At 42.1% G+C, this 26,474-nt stretch overlaps 1 protein-coding gene across 1 annotated transcript; it reads left to right on the top strand.

The window, feature by feature from the left end:
• Positions 1 to 229: 229 nt before the first annotated feature.
• Positions 230 to 21,544, top strand: LOC148526772 (uncharacterized). Its single transcript, XM_088469828.1, has 9 exons — positions 230 to 293; positions 7,652 to 7,759; positions 11,330 to 11,479; positions 13,174 to 13,314; positions 17,151 to 17,282; positions 17,420 to 17,572; positions 18,419 to 18,616; positions 19,167 to 20,474; positions 20,592 to 21,544. Exons 1-9 carry the CDS (start codon positions 230 to 232, stop codon positions 21,542 to 21,544), a joined length of 3,207 nt encoding a protein of 1,068 aa, XP_088325954.1.
• Positions 21,545 to 26,474: the final 4,930 nt, after the last annotated feature.

The following is a 26,474-nucleotide window of genomic DNA, read 5'->3' on the forward strand; positions in this document are numbered from 1 at the left end:
GGAAAATGGATAACACTGATTGTCCTTGGAATGTTTGCAGTGGTTTCCAATTATATAATTATTCCCTGTATTCCAAAATATTAATTACAGCTTGTGCTGGTTATATCATTTGTTACTCATCAGGTATCCAGGGAGTGGATATTCCCAGGCGTTTCTGATGTGTCACGTTAGGTGGTGTCATATGTATTTAAGCATCATTTTGAATCAGGTACATGAGGATGCACTGAGGATGGCTACATACATAATGAAGAGGTCTCTTTTACTAATCTGCTTTGTGATTTTTCTTGTTCCAGGTAAGTTTCAACAATCTTTTGCTGTATTGCAGAATTAAGAAGAAACCAAAAATGTAAAAAAATCATATGTATATATTAAAACATAGGTTTCATTTATCCAATATTATGCAAATGCTAAAAAAAGACCGACATGCAGGTATAGATATATACATACAGTACAGGATCTCTTATCCAAACACCCTTTATTCAAAAAGTTCAGAAAATTAAAAAAAAAAGTGTTTCTTCCTAAAGTTTCTACACGGAGCTTTGATAAACATTTTAATGTGGAGAAATAATACAGTACAAGTGGTCTTGTAAATTTGAAAACAATGGACCCATTTACAAAATATTTGATATTTTAATTTTGGAACTCCAAATTATGGAGAAATCCTTCACCTGTAAAACCGTAAATCCATGTGTTAAATCTGCCTAATGAAGACAGAACCATTTCTACAGTATTTTGAGTTTTTACAATATTCAGTGTTTTTGCCTCCAGCTGACAAGTTCCCGCTTCTGAAAAAAAAAGTTGGAAAACTCAGCGAAAATGTCTTTTAAAATGCAATTTTATTAACAATTGTTTTAGAGACAAATTTCCAAAAATATAGTAATTCATGCATCATAAAGTTTGTGAATTGATTTTCTGAAAACATAATTATTGCTCCATTACTGCAAATTGGCATGTGGTGGACAAAATGGAAGATGAGGTCGTCTGTTTTCAGAATATAGATTTGTGATTTTTTTTTTTTTATTTAAATTGCATATTCTAAGCTTTTGGAAGATAGATATGTGAGTCAAAATGCCTAATAAAGACAGAATCATTTCTACAGCATTTTGAGTTTTTACGATCTTCAGTATTTTTGCCTCCAGCTGACCAGCTAGCCAAGTTCCCTCTGCTGAAAAAAAAGTTGGAAAACTCAACAAAAATGTCTGTTAAAATCCCATTTTTTTAACAATTGTTTTAGAGACAAATTCCCCAAAGATATAGTAATTCATTCATCATAAACTTCGTGAATTGATTTTCTGAAAACATTATTATCGCTCCATTACTGCAAACTGGCCTGTGGTGAGATCATCTGTTTTCAGAATATAGTTTTGCGATCTTTTTTTTTTTTAATCTAAATTGCATATTCTAAGCTTTTGGAAAATAGATATGTGAGCCCCAAAAAATACTAAGTGAGTTATATAAATTTATAATTTTGGATTTCAGTTGTTGACTATGAAGGAGTGAATTGGAGCTGGATATTATCTAGCACAGGAGCTGATTTAATTTAAGCAAAAGATCAGGGTGTGGGATGATAAACAGGAAAACAATAGGTTGGGATGCATTCTAAGAAAGATAATTTTGAGTCAAGAACACGAGGCAAGAGAAAGTGATCTCATGGTACTGTATAATTATTGTTATTAATTTTCTAGTTGGGCTGGGTATTATTATAGAAACAAGAGATGTACGTTCTGATTTAGTTTAGCCACACCTTGCAAATATAAACTAGTCTTTAATGTGTTGAAATAACCTCAACAACATTTATGTTGAAACATGTCAATATAGTAGTACAACTACAATTACATATTCAATATTTGTCAGTACTAACTATTGTGAGGTAAAACAGACAAAAAGTAAAAGCATTTTCCATAAAAAATATAGGGGGTCATTCAGACCCACTCACGAGCGGCAGTACGCTCGCAAGTGGGTCGATGTTCCCCACTGCGCATGCGCACGACGGAGGGAGCTCCGTCGTGCGCATGCACGAGACCCGGCGAGCATCGGGCTTCCCGTCGCTCCGGGTCTCGCACCAAAGGGGGTGTGCTGTCGATGTTGATTGACAGCACGCCCCCTTTGGTGGGCGTGCCGGGGGCGTGCCTGCCAGACAGAGGCGTTCCCATGGGAACGCCTACCGTCTGAAGCTGGCCCCACTGACATCACTAGTGATGTCAGTGGGAGTGATTTTGGCTCTAATAGAGCCAAAATCACTCCAGGGCTTGTGGCTGGGAAACCCGACCGCAGGGTTTCCTTCGCAAGTCCGATGGTCGAGATGGTCAAGATCATCGCGACCATCTTGTTGGACGCTCGTATATGCTGTGGGTGGTTACCCACAGCTATATGAGCGTCCAGGAGGACGCTCCATTTTAATGGAGGAGGGCCCTGATTCAGAGCGAGCGCTCTGGTCAGAGCGTCCGGCTCTGAATCAGGCCCACATTTCCAAATAACTAACCCCATTAAAGGCAAACAATATATAAATCACCATTTTGCAAAGACCCCAAGAACCCTCCCTACACAAAAAAACATGAAATCTCAATTGAAGGCATACCACTGGTGAATTCAGGAAATATTGGTTTAGTAAATGAACTAAAAAAGCCAAAAGTGTTTATAGGGATTTCAGACACTAATGATGGGTATAAAACCAGTTTGAGGGGTAAAAAGCTTTTATGTATGTATAAGCATTGAAATGTATGGATCCATTCTTTTAAGATTAATTCTAGTCTGATAACCCCATTGACATGAATGGTGCATTTCAATGAAAATAAAATTTTCCATTGCTAGTCAAATCGGCTAGCTGAAGAATACTATAAAAGTTGGACAACTTTCTGTATTTGTAAAGTAAATTAAAAGTCCAACCTTTATTGTGTTTCTATGTTTCCAGAGCTCTCCAGCAGGGCAAATTATTTTGTTCCAACACCAATTGAATTTGAAAGTGGTTAATTAATATCCTAATTTTTTTTTATAGGATTTCTATCAATGGACCTAATTCAGAGATGTGAGCTAACCCGATGGTTAGAACACATCTCCAATTGTGCCGGCCTGTGCCGGCGTAAGACCCGTACTGTACATGCGCAATATGGGTCCTACCATGGTAGCAGCTGCGATAGCAAAACCGTTGGCGTTTAAATCACCCCAATGTTGATTGATTTAAAACAATTATTGGAAAATAGACTCCTTCCCAGAATAAAGCCTGATGCGCTCTCTCCTCACACAAAACTTTTATATGCTATATTGTGTAGTAATGGTCAATATACTTCAGTTAGCATCTAATATTATACACAAGCTGGCAACATTTTGCATGAATTCATTTGTGGCAGAACTGGTCATTGTGCTGAGCGACAAAGTTCATTTAAATACAATCCTCATGTCTGACAAATGCTTCAATGGCTGTTATGCACAGTATTTGTAAATTTGCAGTTTTTGAACTGTATTGTCACAAAGACAGATGGGACGAAGATGGTCGATTCTTTTTGTGAGTTGGGGTTGGGGTGGGACTGAGAACACTTAATGCCAAATGTTGCAGCTGAAATTTGCTAAATATTGGAATGAGATAAAAACTATTTTACATCATGCCCTGTATCACAATTCAAATGTCCCCAAATGTATCTAACGGCTTCAATCACCCAGAAGAAATAGAGAAATAGCTTTTCAACATATTTGAATTTCCACTTAAACCACTGTGCTCTGACAGACTAGTGGGCGCATTTATCATTGTATATTTGAGGTATAATCCCCGAACACAGCAGTTTATTGGAGTTAACCACAATTATTTAGTATCCCCCGTATGTATTAAGTAGAGAGCGCAGCAGGTAGGGCCGGATTAAAGGGGGGGGGGCGACAGGGGCGGTCGTCCTTGGGCCTCCACACATCAAGGGCACCCACACCCACCAGGGGTTAAAGTGGGCTGGAACGGGAGACGGAACCAGTTCCACCTCCTCCGGCCAACCTAACCTCGGCGCTGCAGGGAGGCTCCATTAGCTGGGTGCCCGCTGATATTTTGTTAACAGTGGGCGCCCGGATTCCTCTCCGCAGCGCCAGCCAGAGGCTGGAGCTCATACCTGAGCTCTGGCTTCCGGCTCCCACAGTGCACTATAGGAGAGACGTCATGACGTCTCTCCCATAGTTCCGAGAAGCGGCCAGCCGGATGGACGTGGACGTGGTAGCGGGGCTTAAGGTAAGTATAGTGGTGGTTTTTTTTTCTTTTTTCAGTATAAGCGGCTTCACACTACTAGGGGCACTACATCTGGGGACATTGTCCACAGGGGCACTACATCTGGGGGCATTGCTACAGGGGGCACTACTTCTGGGGGCATTGCTACAGGGGGCACTACATCTGGGGGCATTGCTACTGGGGGCACTGCTACTATGGGCACTACTACTGTGGGCACTACATTGGGGGACACTACTACTGGGGGCACTACTGCTCGGGCATTACTATTGGGGGCACTACTTTTGGGGGCACTGCTACAGGGAACATTACTACAGGGGGCACTACTATATCATCCATATTTAATAGGGGCCCCCACATGTTTGTTGCCCAGGGGCCCCCACAGACCTCAATCCAGCCCTGGCAGCAGGTATTTCTGATACCTGCTGTGATCCCTCCATTTCCGCAGGCAGCCGCATCCCCCATAGGTTTTTATGGGGGATGCGATGCTGCCAAATTTACTAGCATCCGGAATGAGATGCATTCCAGATATTGGCCCCCGCAGCTAATGCCATCAGAAGATGGCATTAGCTGCTGTAGCCTATGGGCTACACCTGGCATAGTTAGCCGGAGGAGAGGGACTGCAAAAGCCCCGCACTTGCAGCTGTGCATGCGCAACAGCCGCGTCACTGGCCGGCAGCACTCCGCGCACATCACAGGGATGTGCTCCTTCTGAGCCCGTGGCCATGCCGGATAATACATCCGCCCACTATGATCACATATTGCAACAGCGATCATTAATAAATGGGGGCCTCAATAAGACAAATTGCCAGACTCATTGAGCCAGGCACATTACTGCAGCATTCATGGTTCTTGTCTTTAAGCAGGTTTCATAGCTAATTCAGTCATCCCAAGTAAGGATCCAGGCTAGGCAATGCAGACGCTATGCCAGCAATATCATTGGGCATCATTGTATGGATGAAATCATAGAAGCAGAATAATAGAATTCCCTTCACAAATACAACTGTATCTCAAATATTTTCTTTCTGATAAGCTTCAACTTTAAATATGCTAAAAGCTCTTTTGTAGATGGCCGCTGGTATTTTAGGTCTAACATTCCTTTAAAACTACTATTATGTAATGCCATTTGGATTTTTGGACTAGCAGAGCAATACAGAGCCCATTAATTTTTTATGTCTCTTTTTTGGGATGGGGTGCATTAGGATTTCTCTACACCAGGCATGTCAAACTCAAAATACCAACCGGGCCGAATATTGAAGGTCTAATAGTGTGTGGGCCGCAACAAAAAAAGTCTTATATGCAATTTTGAAAGGTTTATTATTAATAAAAAACCAATGCTGTGCCCCCTGTAGTAGCGCCCCTTATGCAATTCCCCCCTGTATTAGAGCCCCTTATGCAATGCCCCCTGAAGTTGTGCCCATTATGCAATGTCCCTTATGCAGTCTCCATTATACAGTGCCCTAGTAACGCCCCTTATGTTGTGCCCCCAGTAGTGCCCCTTATGCAGTGCCCCCAGTAATGCCCCTTATGTTGTGCCCCCAATAATGCCTATTATGCAGAGCCCCAGTAATGTCCTTAGTAGTGCCCCTTATGTTGTGCCCCCATTAATGCCTATAGTAGTGCCCCTTATGCAGTGCCCCCAGTAATGTCTCTAGCAGTGCCCCTTATATTGTGCCTAGATGCTGTGGATCGGCACGTCGTTTGAATCTTTTTGAAAAGTCACATGGTGTGTGACAAAACGCGTTGGATGGGACGCTCTTTTCATACACCTCTGACACACTGTTGCGAAGCTGAACCAGACCTATGCCGCACTAATAAGTGATTACGGCTTATCTTCAAATGGCGCGCCAATCCACAGCATCTGGCTAAGCACTTAGATTCACCAGCTGAAAAGATGGAACTCTGGACCCAGATGATCATACAGGGGGGCCCCTACAATGTTATATTAACCTTCCGTGAGTACATCCAGAAACACTAAAGTTAAACGATGTCCAGCTACCGGAGATACATGGCCCACTTGTGGCTGTGCTTTCTACCTGGCTGATTGGCTGATTTTTACTTGTCAAGATCCTGTGGAATAAGCCACCAGCCTGGTGGATATATTATTATCTGAGAAATCCCTGGTTGAACAATTTGCAATTATTGCCAAATCTGTGTCCGGACACGGTGTACTATATGTCAGAGCCATTGGCATTTTTAAACACAATTGAATCCAGGTGATAAGTGTGTAATAAGTACTGTATATCTGGATCAAATACATTAACAACTATCCATGCACTGAAATGATTTAAGGACTCTGGTGATCTGCAACATTTATACATGCAACACTGTTTCACTGTGTTATTTTAATAGGTTGTTACTATGTCTAGAATATTATATTGTGAATATTTGATATTTTAGTGGGAGTCTTAATTAAATATATTATATCATTCTGATGAAATTGTTTTCTGTATATTAAGTAGGTAATTAAATACTATACAGACTTATTTCTACACCTGTCTCAATTTGATTATATCTATTTATTTTTAATTAATCCTGATAGAACATCTTTAGAGGTAGCGCAGACTATTATCTTTGTTCATTGTTTTTCCAATTGCAAACCTACACAGACTTTGTTTAGTCATTTGTTGCAACCCTATAGTATTTCATCATGAGAAGGCTCTGACTAGGTATTTTCCGCGCCAGAATTGTTTGTTGATCTTAAATAAAATAAACACTGAGCTCCGATTGTCACAGGGGTGTGGGCTGCATATTATATATATTTGGGCCCACACTGTCGGGCCGCATAAAATGTTTATTCGGGCCGCATGTTTGACATACCTGCTCTACAGCATGTAAGAATGTATATTGTAGTTGTTTCCCTTCCCATAACTAAGCACCTAGTTTGACCATCCTGTTTTACAAAATCACATACAAAGCATCTACATTGAATAAAAGAAGTTTCATTCCATAAAAATAAATGACCAAAATATGTTTTTGGGACTATCATCGCCACCCCGCTCCATCATTGTACTGTATAAAGTTATTTTACTGCTCAACATATATCATTAAAAGTCTCCTAAATGCTGACTGAGCAAACAAATAAAACATTAGATTAAATGGACTTTTGTTTTTAGTACACTGGGTACAAATACAACTACCCAATAAGAGTACAGTACAGGAGTTAGGGAGCAGGCAGAAGCATTATCATCATCATGAAAGTATTACATATAAGGCACCACAGTTTACACAGCACCGTCACAGTTTAAATTTATACTTTAGATTATACAGATAGGATTATACATGAAGGTGAAGACATGAATCTAAATGTAATGGGGTCTTCCCATAAGAGCTCACAATCTAGAAAGGAGGGTGTCATAAGGCATTAAGACCCTGTTGGACTGGGGGAGGGGTGGTCAATACTGTATACCTATGAGTTAAACCACTAAAATATTACATGTTTTCCCTATTTAGCCAGTTCTCTGAAGTGCTACTCATGTGTAGGTGATAATGACTGCAAGCCTGTTATATGCCCCGGAAACGATGACAAATGTGGCACAACTGCCCTGGACATACAATCTTGTGAGTATTCACTAACACTCTCCAATGTTCTGTCTATTTTCTCTACCTCAAATAGTGCCAACAAAACTGTCCTTCTTTATTGTGCTGTGTTGTGGAAATGGTAGCACTGTACAATTAGGATAATGCAGATGTAGTTATTTAATTATTTATTACCAGTTAGTTATATAGCGCACACATATTCCGCAGCGCTTTTCAGAGAATATTTGTCCATACACACTCCCCATTAGAGCTTACAATCTGTGTTCCCTATCACATACACACACACAAATACACACTAGGTTTGATTTTCGTTGGGAGCCAATTAACCTACCAGAAAACCTACCGTCCCTGTCTGCTGGTGCCCCCCCCCCCCAACAATACTCTGTATCAGCAGACCCTGCCTTCTGGTGCTCCCCCCCACAAGACTGTATCAGCAGTCCCTGCCTGCTGGTGCTTATCCCACAAGACTCTGTGGGGTCTATTTACTAAGCAGTGTTAGGAGACAGAGTAAAAAGTGATAAGGTGCCAGCCAGTCGGAGCTAGGCTGTGTTTGAAAAATGACAGTTGGGAGCTGATTGGCTGGCACCTTATCACTTTTCACTCAATGGGGTAGATGTACGAAGCCCAGAAGCGGTATAAGCGCACGTTATGTGCGCTGATACCGCTTCTCCCCGATGTATGATCGGGGGTCTGGCCGGTAAATGACAGGGGCGCTGTGTGCCCCTGTCATTATCGGCGCTGCTATCTACAAGATAGCAGCGCCGAGCGGCAGGGCCATGTACGAACAGTCATACTGCATGACCGTTCGGCCGGCTGTAGCTGTCGTTATTGACAGCTACAGCCTGGCGCTAGCTTATCCCCACAGCAGGGACACCGTTGTCCCTGTTGGGCTGCTGCCGGCTCCAGGGCTGCACGCTGGGATCTCGCGATACTTGCGAGATCCCGCGCATGCTTAGTGGAGCCGGCCGGGACAGAGACACAGCACATAAGCACTAGGCTGATGCGCTGTTGTCTCTAGCGGGTAGCGCCGGAGGGGGGAGTTAATGCTCCCCCTCTCTGGCCAATGAGATGTTCTTACATCTCATCGGTAGTGCTTCCTGCTTCGCCTCGGTAAAGAGGCAAAGTGGGAAGCGTTATAGCGGAATGGTAAGTGCCGCTATCATACATCTACCCCAGTCTCCTAACACTGCTTAGTAAATAGACCCCTGTATCAGCAGTCCCTGCCTGCTGGTGCTTATCCCACAAGACTCTGTATCAGCAGTCCTTGCCTTCTGGTGCTCCCCCCACAAGACTGTGTATAAGCAGTCCCTGCCTTCTGGTGCTCCCCCCACAAGACTCTGCCTCAGCATTTCCTGCCTTCTGGTGCTCCCCCACAATACTCTGTATCAGCAGTCCCTGTCTTCTGGTGCTTCACCCACAAGACTCTGTATCAGCAGTCCCTGCCTTCTGGTGCTTCCCCCCACAAGACTCTGTATCAGCAGTCCCTGCCTTCTGGTGCTCCCCCACAAGACTCTGTATCAGCAGTCCCTGCCTTCTGGTGCTCCCCCCACAATACTCTGTATCAGCAGTCCCTGCCTTCTGGTGCTCCCCCACAAGACTCTGTATCAGCAGTCCCTGTCTTCTGGTGCTTCCCCCAACAAGACTCTGTATCAGCAGTCCCTGCCTTCTGGTGCTTCCCCCCACAAGACTCTGTATCAGCAGTCCCTGCCTTCTGGTGCTCCCCCCACAATACTCTGTATCAGCAGTCCCTGCCTTCTGGTGCTCCCCCACAAGACTCTGTATCAGCAGTCCCTGCCTTCTGGTGCTTTCCCCCACAAGACTCTGTATCAGCAGTCCCTGCCTTCTGGTGCTCCCCCACAAGACTCTGTATCAGCAGTCCCTGCCTTCTGGTGCTCCCCCCACAATACTCTGTATCAACAGTTTCTGCCTTCTGGTGCTCCCCCACAATACTCTGTATCAGCAGTCCCTGCCTTCTGTTGCTTCCCCCCACAAGGTTCTGTATCAGCAGTTCCTGTCTTCTGGTGCTTCCCCCCACAAGGCTCTGTATCAGCAGTCCCTGTCTTCTGGTGCTCCCCCAACAGGACTCTGATCAGCAGTCCCTGCCTTCTGGTGCTTCCCCCCCAAGGCTCTGTATCAGCAGTCCCTGTCTTCTGGTGCTTCCCCCCACAAGGCTCTGTATCAGCAGTCCCTGTCTTCTGGTGCTCCCCCCACAATACTCTGTATCAACAGTTTCTGCCTTCTGGTGCTCCCCCACAAGACTCTGTATCAGCAGTCCCTGCCTTCTGGTGCTTCCCCCCACAAGGCTCTGTATCAGCAGTCCCTGTCTTCTGGTGCTTCCCCCCACAAGGCTCTGTATCAGCAGTCCCTGCCTTCTGGTGCTTCCCCCCACAAGGCTCTGTATCAGCAGTCCATGTCTTCTGGTGCTTCCCCCCACAAGGCTCTGTATCAGCAGTCCCTGTCTTCTGGTGCTCCCCCCACAGGACTCTGATCAGCAGTCCCTGCCTTCTGGTGCTTCCCCCCACAAGGCTCTGTATCAGCAGTCCCTGTCTTCAGGTGCTTCCCCCCACAAGGCTCTGTATCAGCAGTCCCTGTCTTCTGGTGCTCCCTCCACAAGACTCTGTATCAGCAGTCCCTGCCTTCTGGTGCTTCCCCCCACAAGGCTCTGTATCAGCAGTCCCTGTCTTCTGGTGCTCCCCCCACAGGACTCTGATCAGCAGTCCCTGTCTGCTGATCCTCCCCCCACACACACTCATTAAGGCTAGAAGCAAAAGTTTGGGTTGGTTCCAGGTGTTACACTACTGTGAGCATTTACATATAATAAGTGTTGAACCCCTAACTGCATAGGACAAAGATAAGGAATTTATGGTATATAACCTTTTGTTTATTTGCACTGTTTGCAAATGATGTTAAAATGAAAAAAACAGAGTTAAATTCCTCCATGGCAATATCTAACACTAATCTAACAAAGTTCTATTCTATTGTAGACCAGCCAACTTGCCAGCATCCATCACCCCACCAGCAGGAAATACAAGCTCTGACCTCTTCCCTATCTCTAGCCTTATTAACAGATGTCCTGTGTCTTTGTCCCCCAAAGTCTTACATCTCCCACCTCCCTAGATAAAGATAATCTGTTTGGCTTATTTACAAAGCCTCATTATAAGCCACACCCTTGTGTTTGTTGTATACATCTTCATAAAAAGATTAAGGGGTGTTTTTTAAATGTCCTATCCTATCACATGTGTGTCCTTTGTAATCTATTTAGTAATCACTGGCTAGGATAGTGATATCCGAACACTGCACCAGGCTGCGTTTGTGTGGAACAGGGCTTAGCTGGAAAAGCCATAAGAATTTACATGAGATACGTGAAAAGAGCAAGAAAATCAAAAGATGTGCAACATGCATTATAATTGCGCATATGATATAACAATGATGGTATATGTTGAACCACTGAGAGTTTTAGGTGCCAAGGAATAATATTGCCTGGGACATAAAAGCTTAGCGATAAAAGTAAAACCTTATCATTCATTATAATATCCTGGTATTCCTGGTACATTGATAACACTTATGTTCCTGTTATTTCTTTTCACCAAGTTCCCTGTAAAGTCCGGAGTATTTTTAAAGGTTGTGTTAATTCAACTGGATCCTCCAAGAACGTTTCAATTTCCCCGAATGACATAACGAAGTTATCTCTGCGGGAGGAGACCTGTGCATCTGACCTCTGTAATGAGAAAAGGATTTCAAGTAGGTCGATTTTTTTTATTGATATTTATTTTGGTTGTGTGGCGCACATGGAAAGACAGGCAGCAGCAGTACATACAGGACCTGGGGCCTGATTCTGCTGATCATAGATGCCTGATTATCGGGAATCTGCACGTGCGCAGGACCCATTCTGCGAGTGTGCAGAATGAGTCCTGCGTAGTCGCACGCAGACCATTGAATGCCTCTGCCTGATTGACAGGCAGAGGCATTAAAGGGGCGGTGCCGGGGTGGAGACCGCCGGTGTTCCCGGAAACAGGGCATGTCCACCCCAAGCCCAGGGACTGCGTTGATCGACGCAGTGTCTTCGACTCATAAACCGGCCAGTCTGAATGAGCTAAGGCTTACTCAGCTGGCCGGCCACCATCGCGAACATAGACCACCGATGGTCGCGATGGTGATCCCAGCCCGCGACCTCCGTCGCAGTGCTGGGATCGCAAATATAGCAGGGGGTGTCATACATCTGCTGCTGCATTTGCATTATTGCAAGGATGTAATTGCAAAGCTCTCTGCATACATACATCATATATCTATAGCCTGCGGGCAGCTTTGCAATTGCGATCCTTGCTGAATCAGGCCCGATTCAGAGGTGGACACATGGACACTTTTGGCCGTGGCCCATCTGTGACTTTCTTGAAATGCTACTATAAAGCCCTTTCCCAGTGTAGATCAATGTGAATGTGCAAGGACATTTATCATCTGAGTATGGCTTTCAGAGTGCACACGCTCATATGTGAACCATCTTCGTGATTCTGTTTAGCCACCTCCCGGTAACTGCCCAGGAACGTGCAAAAGTTTTTCAAGACATATCTGAGACTGTGGGGTCTAGTTACTAAGCAGTGTTAGGAGACAGAGTGAAAAGTGATAAGGTGCCAGCCAATCAGCTCCCAACTGACATCTCACAGGCTGTGCTTGAAAAATGACAGTTGGAAGCTGATTGGCTGGAACCTTATCACTTTTCACTCTGTCTCCTAACACTGCTTAGTAAATAGACCACTGTATGTCTTAAAGTCAACAGCGCCTTTACACATACACTCTCATGTGCCATAGTAATAGAATTTTCATGAAATCTTTCTACTCCATGAACCTCGGCAATGCATGTGGCTCTGAATCAGGCACACAGTATATTATAAATGTTTATTTGCACATGAGCACAAAAGTTCTGGAAACAACTATAAAACATAAGTGTACTCACAAAAGGAGCTGTTGCGATTGGACAGAGGGTATCAGAAAGGTGGCAGAAAAATGATGGCACCCCTGGGAGGTGACTGGGAGGTGGCTAGCAGGGCACACAAAAGTAGTCCATTCAGTGGGTTTATTATGGGAGTGTTGTGGGCGTGTCATTGTAAATGGCTTCATTTCCAGGCCCACAGCCGCAGGCATAGGAGGCTATGGCCATAGGTCTAATGCAAGTTAAGTCTATGGTTCACTAGGCAAGCTGTTGAGAAGATATTGCCAACCCTATATACTTTTTGAATGCATTACTTTATGATGATGGTGATTTGAAAAGCACTAGAAAGACATCAAATGAAGGGAAATTACTTTTGTGACATGAGACTAACCATGACTGATTTGCAAACTTCTTTTCAGTTTACCCAGCACTGCCTTTCCCAAGTGGTTGCATCCGCTCTTGTCCCTAAAGGGTATTTAGCTCATGCAGTATTTACTTTTTTTTTCAGCTAAAGACTCAAGTGTGGGTGATCTCTACTGTCACTCATGTATATCCCCTGGCTCAAACTGTAACAGCGATAAAATGAAGACAATGAGATGTAGTGGACGACAGAAGCAATGTTTGGACATCAAAGTCATAGGGACTTTTGGTGAGCAACAGAGAGAGTGTGTGTGTGTGTGTGTGCGTGCGTGCGTGCGTGCGTGCGTGTGTGTGTGTGTGTTCTCACATCCCCACTGGTTGAGCAGCAATACTGAAAACTGTGTTCCAAAATGTCAGTATTATTATGGTTACAGTATACTCTGCTCCTAAGGTTCGGGGTTGGGAATGTTACTATATATGTTACTGTATACTGTGCTCTTATAAGTGAGTGTTGGAAAGGGTATTGTTCACACAGCTTTTATGGTTGGATGTTAGTAAGGTTACTGTACTATCTGCTCCTATTATTGGTGTTGGTACGGTTACGTTACACTTTTTTCTATGGTTAGGTATTGATAAGGTTACTGTAAACTCTGTCCCTATGGTTGGGTGTTGGTAAAATGAGAGTACATTCTGATCTTATGGTTGTGTATTGTTATGGTTACTATATATTATACTCCTATTGTGTGGTTGCATCAGCACTGAACACACTACTTCTATGGCTTGGTGCTGGTAAGGTTACTGTACTCTCTGCTCCTATGGTTTGGTGCTGGTAATGTTACTGTACTCTCTGCTCCTATGGTTTGGTGTTGGTAAAGTTACTGTACACTCTGCACCTAGCTTTGGATATTGATAGGATTACTGTATACTCTACTTTAGGGATCAGTGTTGGTAAGGTCATTGTACACTGTGTTCCCAAGGTTCGTTGTTGGTAAGAGTACTGTTTACTCTGCTCCTATGATCCTGAGTTGTTGAGGTTATTGTACAATCTGCTCCTATGGTTGAGTTTAATGATTGGTTTTGTGTTGCTAAGGCTACTGTATACTATAGTGTATACAGTATCATTATATAGTATAAGGATACTGTATACAATATGCACCTATGGTGGGGTGCAGGTGTTGGCAAGGTTATTGTACACAGTTCTCCTAAAATTCAGTATTGGTAAGGTTACTGTACAATCTGCTTCTAAGGTACAGTGTGGATAAGGCTGTAAACTCTGTTTTTATGGTGGGGTGTTGGTAAGTTTACTGTACACTCTATGGGCCTCATTCAGAGGCGGTCGTAGGATGCAAGCGGTCATTCTGAAACAGAGCAGCCACTTGCATCCTGAACGGCCGCCTCCATGACGGTCGTTAGGCTGTGGGTTAACACCCACAGTTCTAACGACCGACAAGGGTGATAGTCATGATGGTCAAGACCATCGCGACTATCGGGGCTTACGACGAGACCCTAAGGTAGGGTCTCGTCAACCTTAAGCCCCAGGGAGCTTCCTGCTCTGATCGAGCAGGAAGCTCCCCACTGACATCACTGATGATGTAAGTGGGGCCGCCCCCTATTGGAACGCCTCCGTTTGGCCAGGCACACCCCCGGCCCACCCAGAAAATGGGGCGAGCTGTCACTCAACATCGACAGCTCGCCCCATTTACAACGAGACCCCTAACGACGGATCACCCGTCGTTAGCTGGGTCTCGCGGAAGCGCACGACGGAGCCGGCTCCGTCGTGCGCATGCGCTGTGGGGCAACATCGAGTCGGTCGTGAGCGCTCAGCACCGACTCTGAATGAGCTCCTAAATGCTTGGTTAAAAACATCATCATCATCAGGGTGCATTTTCACCAGCCCAATACACAGGGCAAGAGATCCATCTGAAAACAGATTGATATGTATGCACAAATCTGCATAGCCTGTAATTAATTTGACAAAAACTCACTATAATTTGCTATATATAAAAAGTCCATTACCAGCTCATTATGCCCCATCAGTCACATGTAGAGATGCAGATAAGCTGTATAGAATAGCTTAGCTATGGAGCATGGACAGAGCGAGAGCATGCAGGATCTATCCACAGTGAGTACAACACACATTATAGAATAGATCCTACAATGAAGGAGAAGTGAGCACTCTCAATGTTGTGTAATCCTAAACACGACAGTCATATGGGCAGAGCACCTGCTTCTTTTCCAGATTTGTTACTGGAGGAGGTCACCTCCAGGTAGTATACAGCACCTGACCATATCTACCAATCTTCCCATCAGTTCGCACAATTATATTATGTTTATAAAATAGAACCTCACTATTAATGACTGTCTCTCAATGTCAAAGCCTTCTGGTGGTGGTGGTGTTAGTGGTTGTGGTAACTGTGGTAGTGGGGGTGTAACAAGTTAGAAAGTTGCAAGTCTACAGTACATATCAGAGATGACCCCACTACCAATCATTCTCCACTGGTTCTGTAACATTTTACCATTATTATTTAAATCTAAAAACATTAGTGAACTCATTATGTAGTTAATGTCCTGCCGGCAGTCACACATCCATTCCCACCCTCCCAAATTCCACCTCCTTATAATTTCTCCATCCACCATCATCCATTGTGTTCTTTATCCTGCCGTAGACTGAAGGAGGATAAATACGGTAATTACATGACACACAGGCCAATTACGATGTTCTGTACCTTCTATGAGGTGCATGCTGAACGAATGTTTGATTAGGTAATTTAGTGGGAGAGGAAGAATTAGAGTGAGGTGGTCAAGGTCCAAATTGTATATGTGCTTGATGTTAGAGAGATTATTTTGTTGCTTTTTCTAAAAACTCTGGGCGTATAGGTGGCTGCTTTGGCTTTAGCGTTAGAAACCCAAGTACAGAGGCTGAACACAATACAGTTCTTCAAATAGTCCTAATTTGCAAACCTCAAAAGAGAGGGACTTATGAGACTGAGAGTGGTCTCAAACAAATGTAGACTTTGACAAAGTGGATTATGGTAGATTTTGAGGGGTTCATGGTGGGGATTATTTTGTCCTGATTTTAGACTCTTGAATGTTGGATGTGTCAATATTACTTTACTGCAGTTTCCAGTTCCCATTCATCCTAAAAATAAAACCTGTATAATATCATGTCTAATGATGAAAAGTCTACTATAACATTTGTTAGATATATTTTTTATTTGGGCTACTAAATTGAAAAACAATGCAGCAGAGTTGTGGCAAAGTGGCTGTAGTTTCGGGCAGCTGCGGAAGCCTGACTTACTACCTACTGCTAATGATAGTTTCCATAAGGCTAATGCTTTATGGAAGGAAGGGGGTTATTAATCTACAAGCATAAGACCGGGCTTCCCATTGATTTTATGCTTGTCCCTGCAAACGTCCTTATTTGTACTGGCATCAGCCCTATGCTAGATGCAAGATATCCTTCTGAAACTGGCTTCTCTTTTCTGTATGTACAAATAAGACTCACAAAGAGCTTTAGACACACACCCACAAACCCCCATTACACTGTTGCAAGTCAGGGTGGTCCTGTACGCTCAGGGCCTTATAGAGCCAGCCCGGGCCCAGAAGAAGGGGGTGTGGCCTAATGCTGGGGAGTGGGGGAGGACTGTGAGCTCCTCAGCCCAGTGCAAATCCTTGGGATTGTGAGATCAGTGTGATCACCCTCGCCTACTGTCAGAGGAAACTGCTGCAGTGAGCAGTCTCCCTCTGCAGACCTACACACAGCAGCGTGTGCTGGGCTGCTGAAAGGTAAGAGGGAGGGAGAGTGGCATTGGGCCTGGACCCCCATCATGTCCCTTCAGCATGTGAGGGCTCGGGTAATTAGTACCCGCTCCTCCCACCCTCGCTCGTATTGTCACTGCCCGAAACACTTTATTTCACTGGAAAGCAAATCCGGCCAAGTTCTATTTGACGCAGAACAGGGCAGAGATAGGCGAAAAATGCGTACAGTTGCATCGGGGCATGTGCTTTATGTTACAACTTGCCTTTTGCGTCTGCACACAGAGATCCCTCCTACTCCTACCATAATAGGAGGTTTGTGTGGCAATGACTAACTGTTTTGTTTTCTTCCTCCCAATCCCATAATAGGTGACATTGCAGACGTCAACATAAAAGGGTGCGGAGAAATTGCATCGTGCTCTCCGAGCCTCCTCTTCTCTAGTCAGACGTCTTCAGTGAGGGCGCAGTGCTGCAACAGCAACTTCTGTAACAGCGCCACAGGTGACGTCAGGCATTTTCTGTATTTGTTTTGTATTTTTTCATTTTGTTCAGAAATTCATTAGGAAATTTAGCTTAAGACAATGTTATAAAAAAAATAACCAATAATTATTTTTACTGGTTCTCCTGTTTATATACAGAACCTGTAGATGATAATAGGTCGCCCAATGGAATAAAATGCTACAGCTGCAACACATTTGAAGGTATAGGATGTACACCCAAAGAGGTCACCACAGCTGAATGTTATGGACCCCTAACATATTGCTTGGAAGTTGCAGGCTTGACAATGAAAGGTGGGTTAGAACCGGAGGACATTGCTACATTACAGTATCCCCTGTGTGTTTCTATACCACATTTAATTATCGATTAATTTAGTTAATTCATTAATTAAATAATTAATTAACAGTACTATACTAATTTTGTTTTCATTTTTTTTTCTTTTAGAAATCTATATTTTTGTTGTTTAATAAGAGACTTCAACCCCTCACTAAATGTTTGCATTATTCTTAGAGATTATTGTTATAAAGATTAGACTTCGATTCATTATAGTGATTCTTTGCAAAGACTTGAAGTCCAGTTTAGGTCCTCAGTAATATGGTCCCATACAGTATTTCAGAATCTGAGTGATTCTGGGTTTCTCGGCTGCAGATGTAGACTGGCAACAATTTATATGGCAAGATCAGCCTGGCTTTGCCTTTAAACTTATTGATGCTTTAAATCTGCAGCCAAGATTACAGCTGCTAGTGTTAGATATCCCCCTAACAGAGACCACTTCTAGGGTGTGGGGGAGCACCTGAACTTTTTGAAGATAACTCAAATAATCTGTGTTAATAGGAGTTGTAGGTGTCAACCACAGAATATGAAAAAACAATGGTTGCTATTCACTTGTGGTTAAACTCATTAATTAATAAATAAAATATTGCATGCATTTCGCATTTTTAGGTAAATATCTCAGTTGTTCTAAAACTACCAATGATTTTATACATACATACTGTATGTCCCCCTCTCTTCATATTATAAGTCACTCATGGAATCATGTTGATTCTCCATGTTTATTGGTAACCTTAGATGGTCGATCTTTGGTTCTCCAGCAGGGATTATTGGTACTTTTACCCAATCATTATCTTGCTTTCTTCTAGATGGAGATCCAACGCCTGCTGTGATTAAGGGTTGTGCTACGCCGGCCATGTGCGACAGCTCGGTTCTTCCTCTGATGCTAAAGTTGGGAAGTGCAACTGTTCAGTGCTGCAATGGGACCTTGTGCAACAACAAATTCACAATGGACAATCTGCTTACCTCTGGCTATTTTCCCATTGAAAATTATTTGCCTGGAACAGGTATTTAATTCTCTCAACTTCTCTACTAATAACCCCTGTAATGGACTGGAAAATGGCATGAAAAACATCGATACTTGGCCAACCCAGTCATTAAGCATTTAGTAGCACATTCATATATTCATTAACCTATCACAAATACAACAATGATGTTAATAGCTCTCAGTAAACTTAACACTTGTTGGAGATGCACCATCAGATACCAGTAATAGTAGTATCAGTAACACCAGTGGGGTCCAAAGCCTGACCCAAGTTTAGAGCATTAGAGCTCTCAGATAATGCTTGTTATGGTGACAACTGAAATTGCTAGTTTCATGAAAGCAAGTCACACAAACATTAATAGTGATGAGGTTCATTGAATTGCGTACAACATCAGATAACTTGAGTTCTAATGATTCAAGTTTTATCAATAAATCAGGGCACAAGTCATTCCCCACAGTATATGGTGATAAGGGTTATAACACAAGTCATGCCCCACAACACTAGAGTGTCCCATCTCTGATTATGTCAGTATATGGTGATAATATTTATAACACAAGTCTTACTTTACCAGGTTACATCAATGGATCTGGAAGTCCTAACTCCTCAGCAGCATACTACACTGCAGGGCATGGAGCCAATTCTACTCCTGGTGTCACCGAGGGAAACCATAATGACTCTTCTCCTGGTAACAGCTATAGCTCACATCCAATGTCACCAGGAGTGTACCATGATAGCCATAGAAATAATGAATCCACACCATCCCACACCAATGCTGGCAATGGAACTGGCATGGCCAGTGAATGGATCAACAACAATGTATCTAATCATAATGTGATGATCCCGGTGGGGATTAATGGTTCTGCAATTGGCAATGGATATATCTCAAGTCCTGGGGGGGAAAATAATGGGTCTGTTTACCACAATAGCTATAGCTCCAATTCTATGATACCGAATAATACATCTACTCATGGCAATGACAGCAATGTTGGCAGTGCCTCAACCAACAGCATTGGCTACAACCCAAATCATATGCCACTGTTGGAAAATAAGAATGGGTCTGCATTTAATGCAAGCTACGGCAATGGAAGCAATGTGCACAATGCATGGCTCTATAGCATTGTTAATAATCAAGATGCAAAGCCCTTTGAGAATAACAATAATGGATCTATTGAAAACCACTATAACCAAAACACAGTATACACAGATAATGGAATTCACTATGGCAATGATAGCAAAATTGAAAGTGCCTGGACCAACACAAGTGGTCATTATTCCAACATTATGTTCCCAGGTGCAAAAAATAATGGGTCTACTCACAATAACTACACTACAAACTCTATATCTTCATCTGTAAGTAATAATGGATCCGCCTATGACCATCTCAGTAACCTGGGCAGTTCATGGAATAGCAATAATAATTACAATATGAATTCAATTTCCTCTGGGGGTAATAACAATGGGTCTTCCAGTGGGAACAATAGTGGTTTTGGTGGTGGGGGGGGCAACATTAATAACTATAATCCAAATATGATAACCCCAGGGAAAAACCATAATGGTTCTGCTCCTGGCAATGGCTATGGCTCTCATCCAATGTCCACAGAAAATGTATATAACCATGGCAATGGCAGCTATCTTGGAAATGCCTGGACCAACACAAATGGCTATAACTCAAATATGCCGTCTCCTGGATTGAATAATAATGGGTCCACTCATAACAACTACAGTGCAAATCCTATATCTTCATCTGAATATAATAATGGATCTGCCTATGGCCATCTCAGCAACCTGGGCAATTCATGGAATAACAATAATAGTTACAATATGAATACAATGCCCTCGGGGGGTAATAACAATGGATCTTCAAGTGGGAACAGTAGTGGTTTTGGTGGTGGGGGGGGCAACATTAATAACTATAATCCAAATATGATGGTTCCACAGGGATACCATAATGACTCTGCTCCTGGCTACAACTATGGCTCAAACCCAATTTCCACAGAAAATGTATATAACCATGGCAATGGCAGCAATCTTGGTAGCACCTGGACCAACAGCAGTGCTGGCAATGCTTGGATAGGCAATAATAGTAGTTACACCACAAATATGGTGCCATCTGGGGGGTATGGTGATGGGCTTGACTATACCAATGACAACAATCTTGAGATTAGTGACAGCAATGTCTATTCCAATCTAATGCCTCCTGGAATATATGATAATGGCACTTTCTATGATGATGGCAGCAATGTTGGCAATGGTAGTACAGATGACAACAGCAATGGTTATGGTTCCAATCTAATACCTCCTGGAGTAGATGATGGTGGTGCTTTCTATGACTATGGCAGTTATGTTGGCAATGGCAGTGCAGATGACTACAATGGTAATAATTCCAATCTAATACCTTCTGGAGCAGATGATGATGGTGCTTTCTATGACTACGGCAGTAATGTTGGTAATGGCAGCACAGGTGACGACAGCAATGGTTATGGTTCCAATCTAATACCTCCTGGAGCAGATGATGATGGTGCTTTCTATGACTATGGCAGTAATGTTGGCAATGGCAGCACAGGTGACGACAGCAATGGTTATGGTTCCAATCTAATACCTCCTGGAGTACATGATGATGGTGCTTTCTATGATGATGGCAGTAATGTTGGCAATGGCAGCACAGGTGACTACAATGGTAATAATTCAGGTACCATTTTTCCAGGAGAAAGCAGTCATGGATCATTTTATGCCAATGACAACAATCTGAGCAGTGGGAATGCCAATATCAACAGCTATAATCCAAATCAGTTGATTCCAGGAGAAAGTACATATAATTCTTCATACGATGGCACTGGCAATACTACTGGCAGAGGAAATGGCACTATGAGCAACCATGCCCCCTCTCATAGCAAAGACACTCTGAGCTATGTAATCCTCTGCACCATTGCGCTGCTATTACTGAACTGAACACTGAGAACTCACTACATCCAGGATGAGATCTAACAAATTCTTATTTTTATAAATTATTATGTCTTGTATGTAAATTGTATGTCTGTTTCAACTTGTGTGTCAGTTGTGTGAAAACCCATGATAGATGAAGGATGGCTTGTGCTTTTACAAAATTCAGTGAATACAATTTGCAGGGCTGTAACTATGGTAGTGCGACTAGTGCCATGGCACAGAGCACCGCAGGGCAGGGGGCGCTGTTTGGGCCTGTCAATTTTCCTGTTTATTATCATTCTCACTTGTAGCTTCCTCTTCTATTATTCCCAGCATCTCCTGGCCTCCCCTATCTCCTCCCTGGCCCTTCCCCATGAGGCTATGCCCCTTTTTCAGGTGCACTATCTTATGTCCCTATTTAAAAAATGGGGGGGGGCAATGCTCTCTCTGGCACAGGGCACCAATGCTCTCTGTGGCACAGGGCACCAAAAAGTCTAATTATGGCTCTGACAACTTGTATTCTCTCTTGAAGAATAATGTAGTGGAAACTGCATTTGTACAGTATATTTAACACTCTAAAACCCAAAATTTGTAAATTTTCCACATCATGTAAAGCTTTGTGTATGCAAAATTTTACTGCCACATGTCATAAAAAACTAGAAATATACATACAGTATCAGAATGCATTGACATTTGAAATAAATATATTAATTAATAAACAAAAACACAAAACTGTATGGTATACACGTTCTATATTGCTGATTCTTAAAGCCAAATGTAAGTGTGAATCTTTGCATGTTGAAGGGCTGCTATCTAGCTACTCATCATTCACTGATTAATTCTCCCTAAGCAATACCATGCCCTGCTGTCAGTCTCCAACAGTAATGCCATCTAGCTGTGACATATACTATAGATGTGTAATACATATACTATAGATGTGTAATACATATACTATAGATGTGTAATACATATACTATAGATGTGTAATACATATACTATAGATGTGTAATACATACATACTATAGATGTGTAATACATATACTGTAGATGTGTAATACATACATACTATAGATGTGTAATACATATACTGTAGATGTGTAATACATATACTATAGATGTGTAATACATACATACTATAGATGTGTAATACATACATACTATAGATGTGTAATACATATACTGTAGATGTGCAATACATATACTATAGATGTGTAATACATACATACTATAGATGTGTAATACATATACTGTAGATGTGCAATACATATACTATAGATGTGTAATACATATACTATAGATGTGTAATACATATACTATAGATGTGTAATACATATACTGTAGATGTGTAATACATATACTGTAGATGTGTAATACATATACTGTAGATGTGTAATACATATACTATAGATGTGTAATACATATACTATAGATGTGTAATACATATACTATAGATGTGTAATACATATACTATAGATGTGTAATACATATACTGTAGATGTGTAATACATACATACTATAGATGTGTAATACAAATACTATAGATGTGTAATACATATACTATAGATGTGTAATTCATCGTTCTTATCACTTTCATTGTCAGCCTACATGATTATGGGCTAGTCCTTGTTTCCTCAGTAACTTTGTGGGGGCATACTGTAGCTCCATTGGCAGAGCCATTGTGTGGGTGTGGCTTAGGTGTCAGGAAACGTGCTGCACTCAGCTGGTACAATCTATTCATTGGCATCTTAGAGGAGGGGAAGGAAAGGGTGGCAAGAAACAGTGCCAGAACATATAGAGCAGGACAGGAGTGGAGTGGCATTCTGGCAAATACTAGGGGAGATCTGGAAACATGGGGGTAGGTTTATTAAAGCAGATTCTAGCTATCATTTCTCTACTGCATTCTTGAAAATGATAGACATAATCTTGACCCCTTGGTCCCTAGGATACCCTATCTTACAACAGTGCTTGACCCTGAAAACATTCCACCACACATGGTGTCACCTGTACTCTGTGTAAACTAAGCCACCTCACCTGATAGCATCTGTGTCTACACAATCATCTTACCTCATTCCACCCAGCACCCTATGGCTATCTTTAGAGCTATACTAACATTATTGCTCCGGTTGTCAGCCAACACAATCTTGGGATAGACTTCCTACTAGATATGTACAAGGAATGTGCACAGACACCCATGTTTTCATTTTGGCTCTAATTCATCGGCGTGTTTTGGTTTGGGTTCTAATTCATCATCGCATTTTGGTTTTGTTTTTATCAAAACCACCCTCACGAGTTTTGGTTTTGGATCAGATTTTTTTTTAAATTGATAAAAACAGCTAAAGCATGTAATCTGTTTTTGTTCCTACAGTATTATTAACCTCAATAACATTACTTTACAGTCATTCCCAGTCAATTTTGACCACCTTATAGCTCACAATATTGCTTCCATCTATATTGGCCAAAGGCTGGCTGGCTAAACTATGCAACAGAGCAGTGGCACAAATACATGACAGTTTAAAAGAAAACATGAAACATTGCGGCAAATCAGTGGTAAACAGGATGGCAGTTTAATAAACTATACCATCCCATAGAAAAAATGTTTTCATTAATCAAGAACCACTGTAGATCAGAGGCCCGAGGGTGTACAGAAAAATGGAGGTGGAGAATGTATGACTATGTAGTAGAAGAGAGGTAAACAATTGATTTATTAAGAAATTAAAATTTGAGACATGGTACTGTGAGAGTTGCTTTGCAGCAACTGAGAAGAGAAAATGCCATAAAAAATGTTAATAGCCAAGAATTTCTGTCAAGGGTTGCAGGAGAAGCAGTCTATACTACTATCTTCCTAACTCCATCCTAATTGGGTAACACATCCCCCATAGTACATTACAGAGAATCTGAGTATGAGGGATAATATTACCATGTTTTTTCTCTTAAATCTAGTCTACAAGCAGAAAGATTATCTGCTTATCCATGGTCAGCAAACATTTCTGCTAAACAGATAAAACATGATCCTCCAGACTAACTGCAAGAATTTTTATATGACCAAATTCAGAAACACTGGATCATATTCACCAAGAAATATTTACTCGAGCAATCAAACACCCATTCCCAGTGAGGTTGTGTCTCAAAGCACCACCATTCTAGGCAGCACTGTAAAGAAGATATTTAATCATTCACTGGAATGGGGCTGGAGGGGTTTGGGATTCTCAACTAAAGGGTGGCAGTGGTCTTTTATTGGAGCTGCCAACATGAGTCAGGAGGAATAAAAAATTCTTATGTTGGTAGTTTAATCTATGGCCAGTGAATATGGGGATCCACTTGTTAGTTTCATTACAAATGGTCTATTTATGGAGGGGAATAATCACTTGCAAGGTATTTTAAGGCAAAGTGAACCTGCATAACTTCAGTGAAAATCATTATGAGTCACCCGTGACTCAGGCGCCATTTAGATAGGGGGTTGTCTGTCTTTTGGAAGTAGAGTTCTGTATGCTTAATAAAATAAAGTTGGCTAGGGATTATCTATGCATGTTTAGGGACAAATTATTAAAGCAGGTTACTTTGGGTAGCCGATCATCTTTGATAAAGTTCTAGTAGTGAAACATAACGCATTGGAAATTGACTGGATGGTAGAAACTTTGAACCAAACTCTGGGAGCTATTCACCACTGCTACCTGTTTGTTACTGTCAAATCACTATGCAGCTGTTTCCTAGACAACCAGCTCCAGTGCCTTTTGGATTTGTGCTTTTCAGGGGTGTATCAGTCAGCACTGGGTTGCTGCTTATCCAGGCTGTGGATAAGTTAGTACATGCGGAATCTTGACTTTGGAATCTACAAACTTTATTATAATTGCAGTCATCTATCTTTATGGAGCCAGTACTATTATAACTGCTCATTGGGACTCAGATTTTTCCCGAATGATTGTATTAAATGTATATTTGCTACTACTGGCCTGTGTATATATTCTTGGGACTGTTTATATACATTACTAGGAATCTGAATAGATGAATATTAACATTTGGTTTATTTTATGTCTCCTTATTTGGTGACAGTGTATTTTAATTATATGTTTAATGACAGCAATTTTGGAACCAATGTTATAATTGTCATATTGTATGATTGTTAATAACTAAATCGGTTCAACTATTCATTTTGGTATTAACTGGCCTCCTGATATCGTTCATGGCTCAATCTAGTATATAAACATGCTTTTATTCTAATAGTTACTTGCAATATTGCAATTTACATCCTACAGTGCTCTCCAACCCTGTTTTCCTATTACCTTTGAAAAGCATGACAGACCTGTTTGATGATCGTGTACATCACTGGATGCAGCCAGACCTAGATTAAGATGTAATGAGGCCCTAGGCAAAATACTGGTTCGAGGTTCTCCATCCCCCACCCATGATATACTGAAGACAAACTGGAAACTGTTTATTCTGCACTGATGAAGAAATCATATTGGTCTCATAGATCAGAGAGTCTGCATGCTCTGGCAAGGGCAGGGATGTTACCATACACTTTCATAAGGTAAAGTTCATTTAAAAATGTGAAGCAGTATAAACAGAGTCACCTAGTGGAATATTAAGCCCTGGTGCAGAGGCCACAGGTTGTGTGCAGCCAAACGGGGTGTGTCCAAGCTGTGTTCCCATCCCTCTTGAATGGCATACGCAGCTTTGGAAAAAGGCTCTGGGGCCTATTCATGATGTTGATACAGAAATACTGCGCTCTGATAAACAGGGTTCAATAGGTCATGTAATTAATTTATTCCGAATGAACAATTGCAACACAGATGATTAATATCAATATTCAGACACAATAATTGACAATTCAGTAGAATAAAAAAAAAATATATAATTAAAATAAAAAATTGGTGAGGTTGAAATAATACAAATGTCACTTGTTTCCACAACGTCATCATCCCGCCTTCCGGGTCTCGCGGGTTTTGGATCCTATATA

The sequence above is a fragment of the Taudactylus pleione genome, unplaced genomic scaffold, assembly GCF_031769625.1.
Source record: "Taudactylus pleione unplaced genomic scaffold, aTauple2 ptg000094l, whole genome shotgun sequence".
NCBI lineage: Eukaryota > Metazoa > Chordata > Amphibia > Anura > Myobatrachidae > Taudactylus > Taudactylus pleione.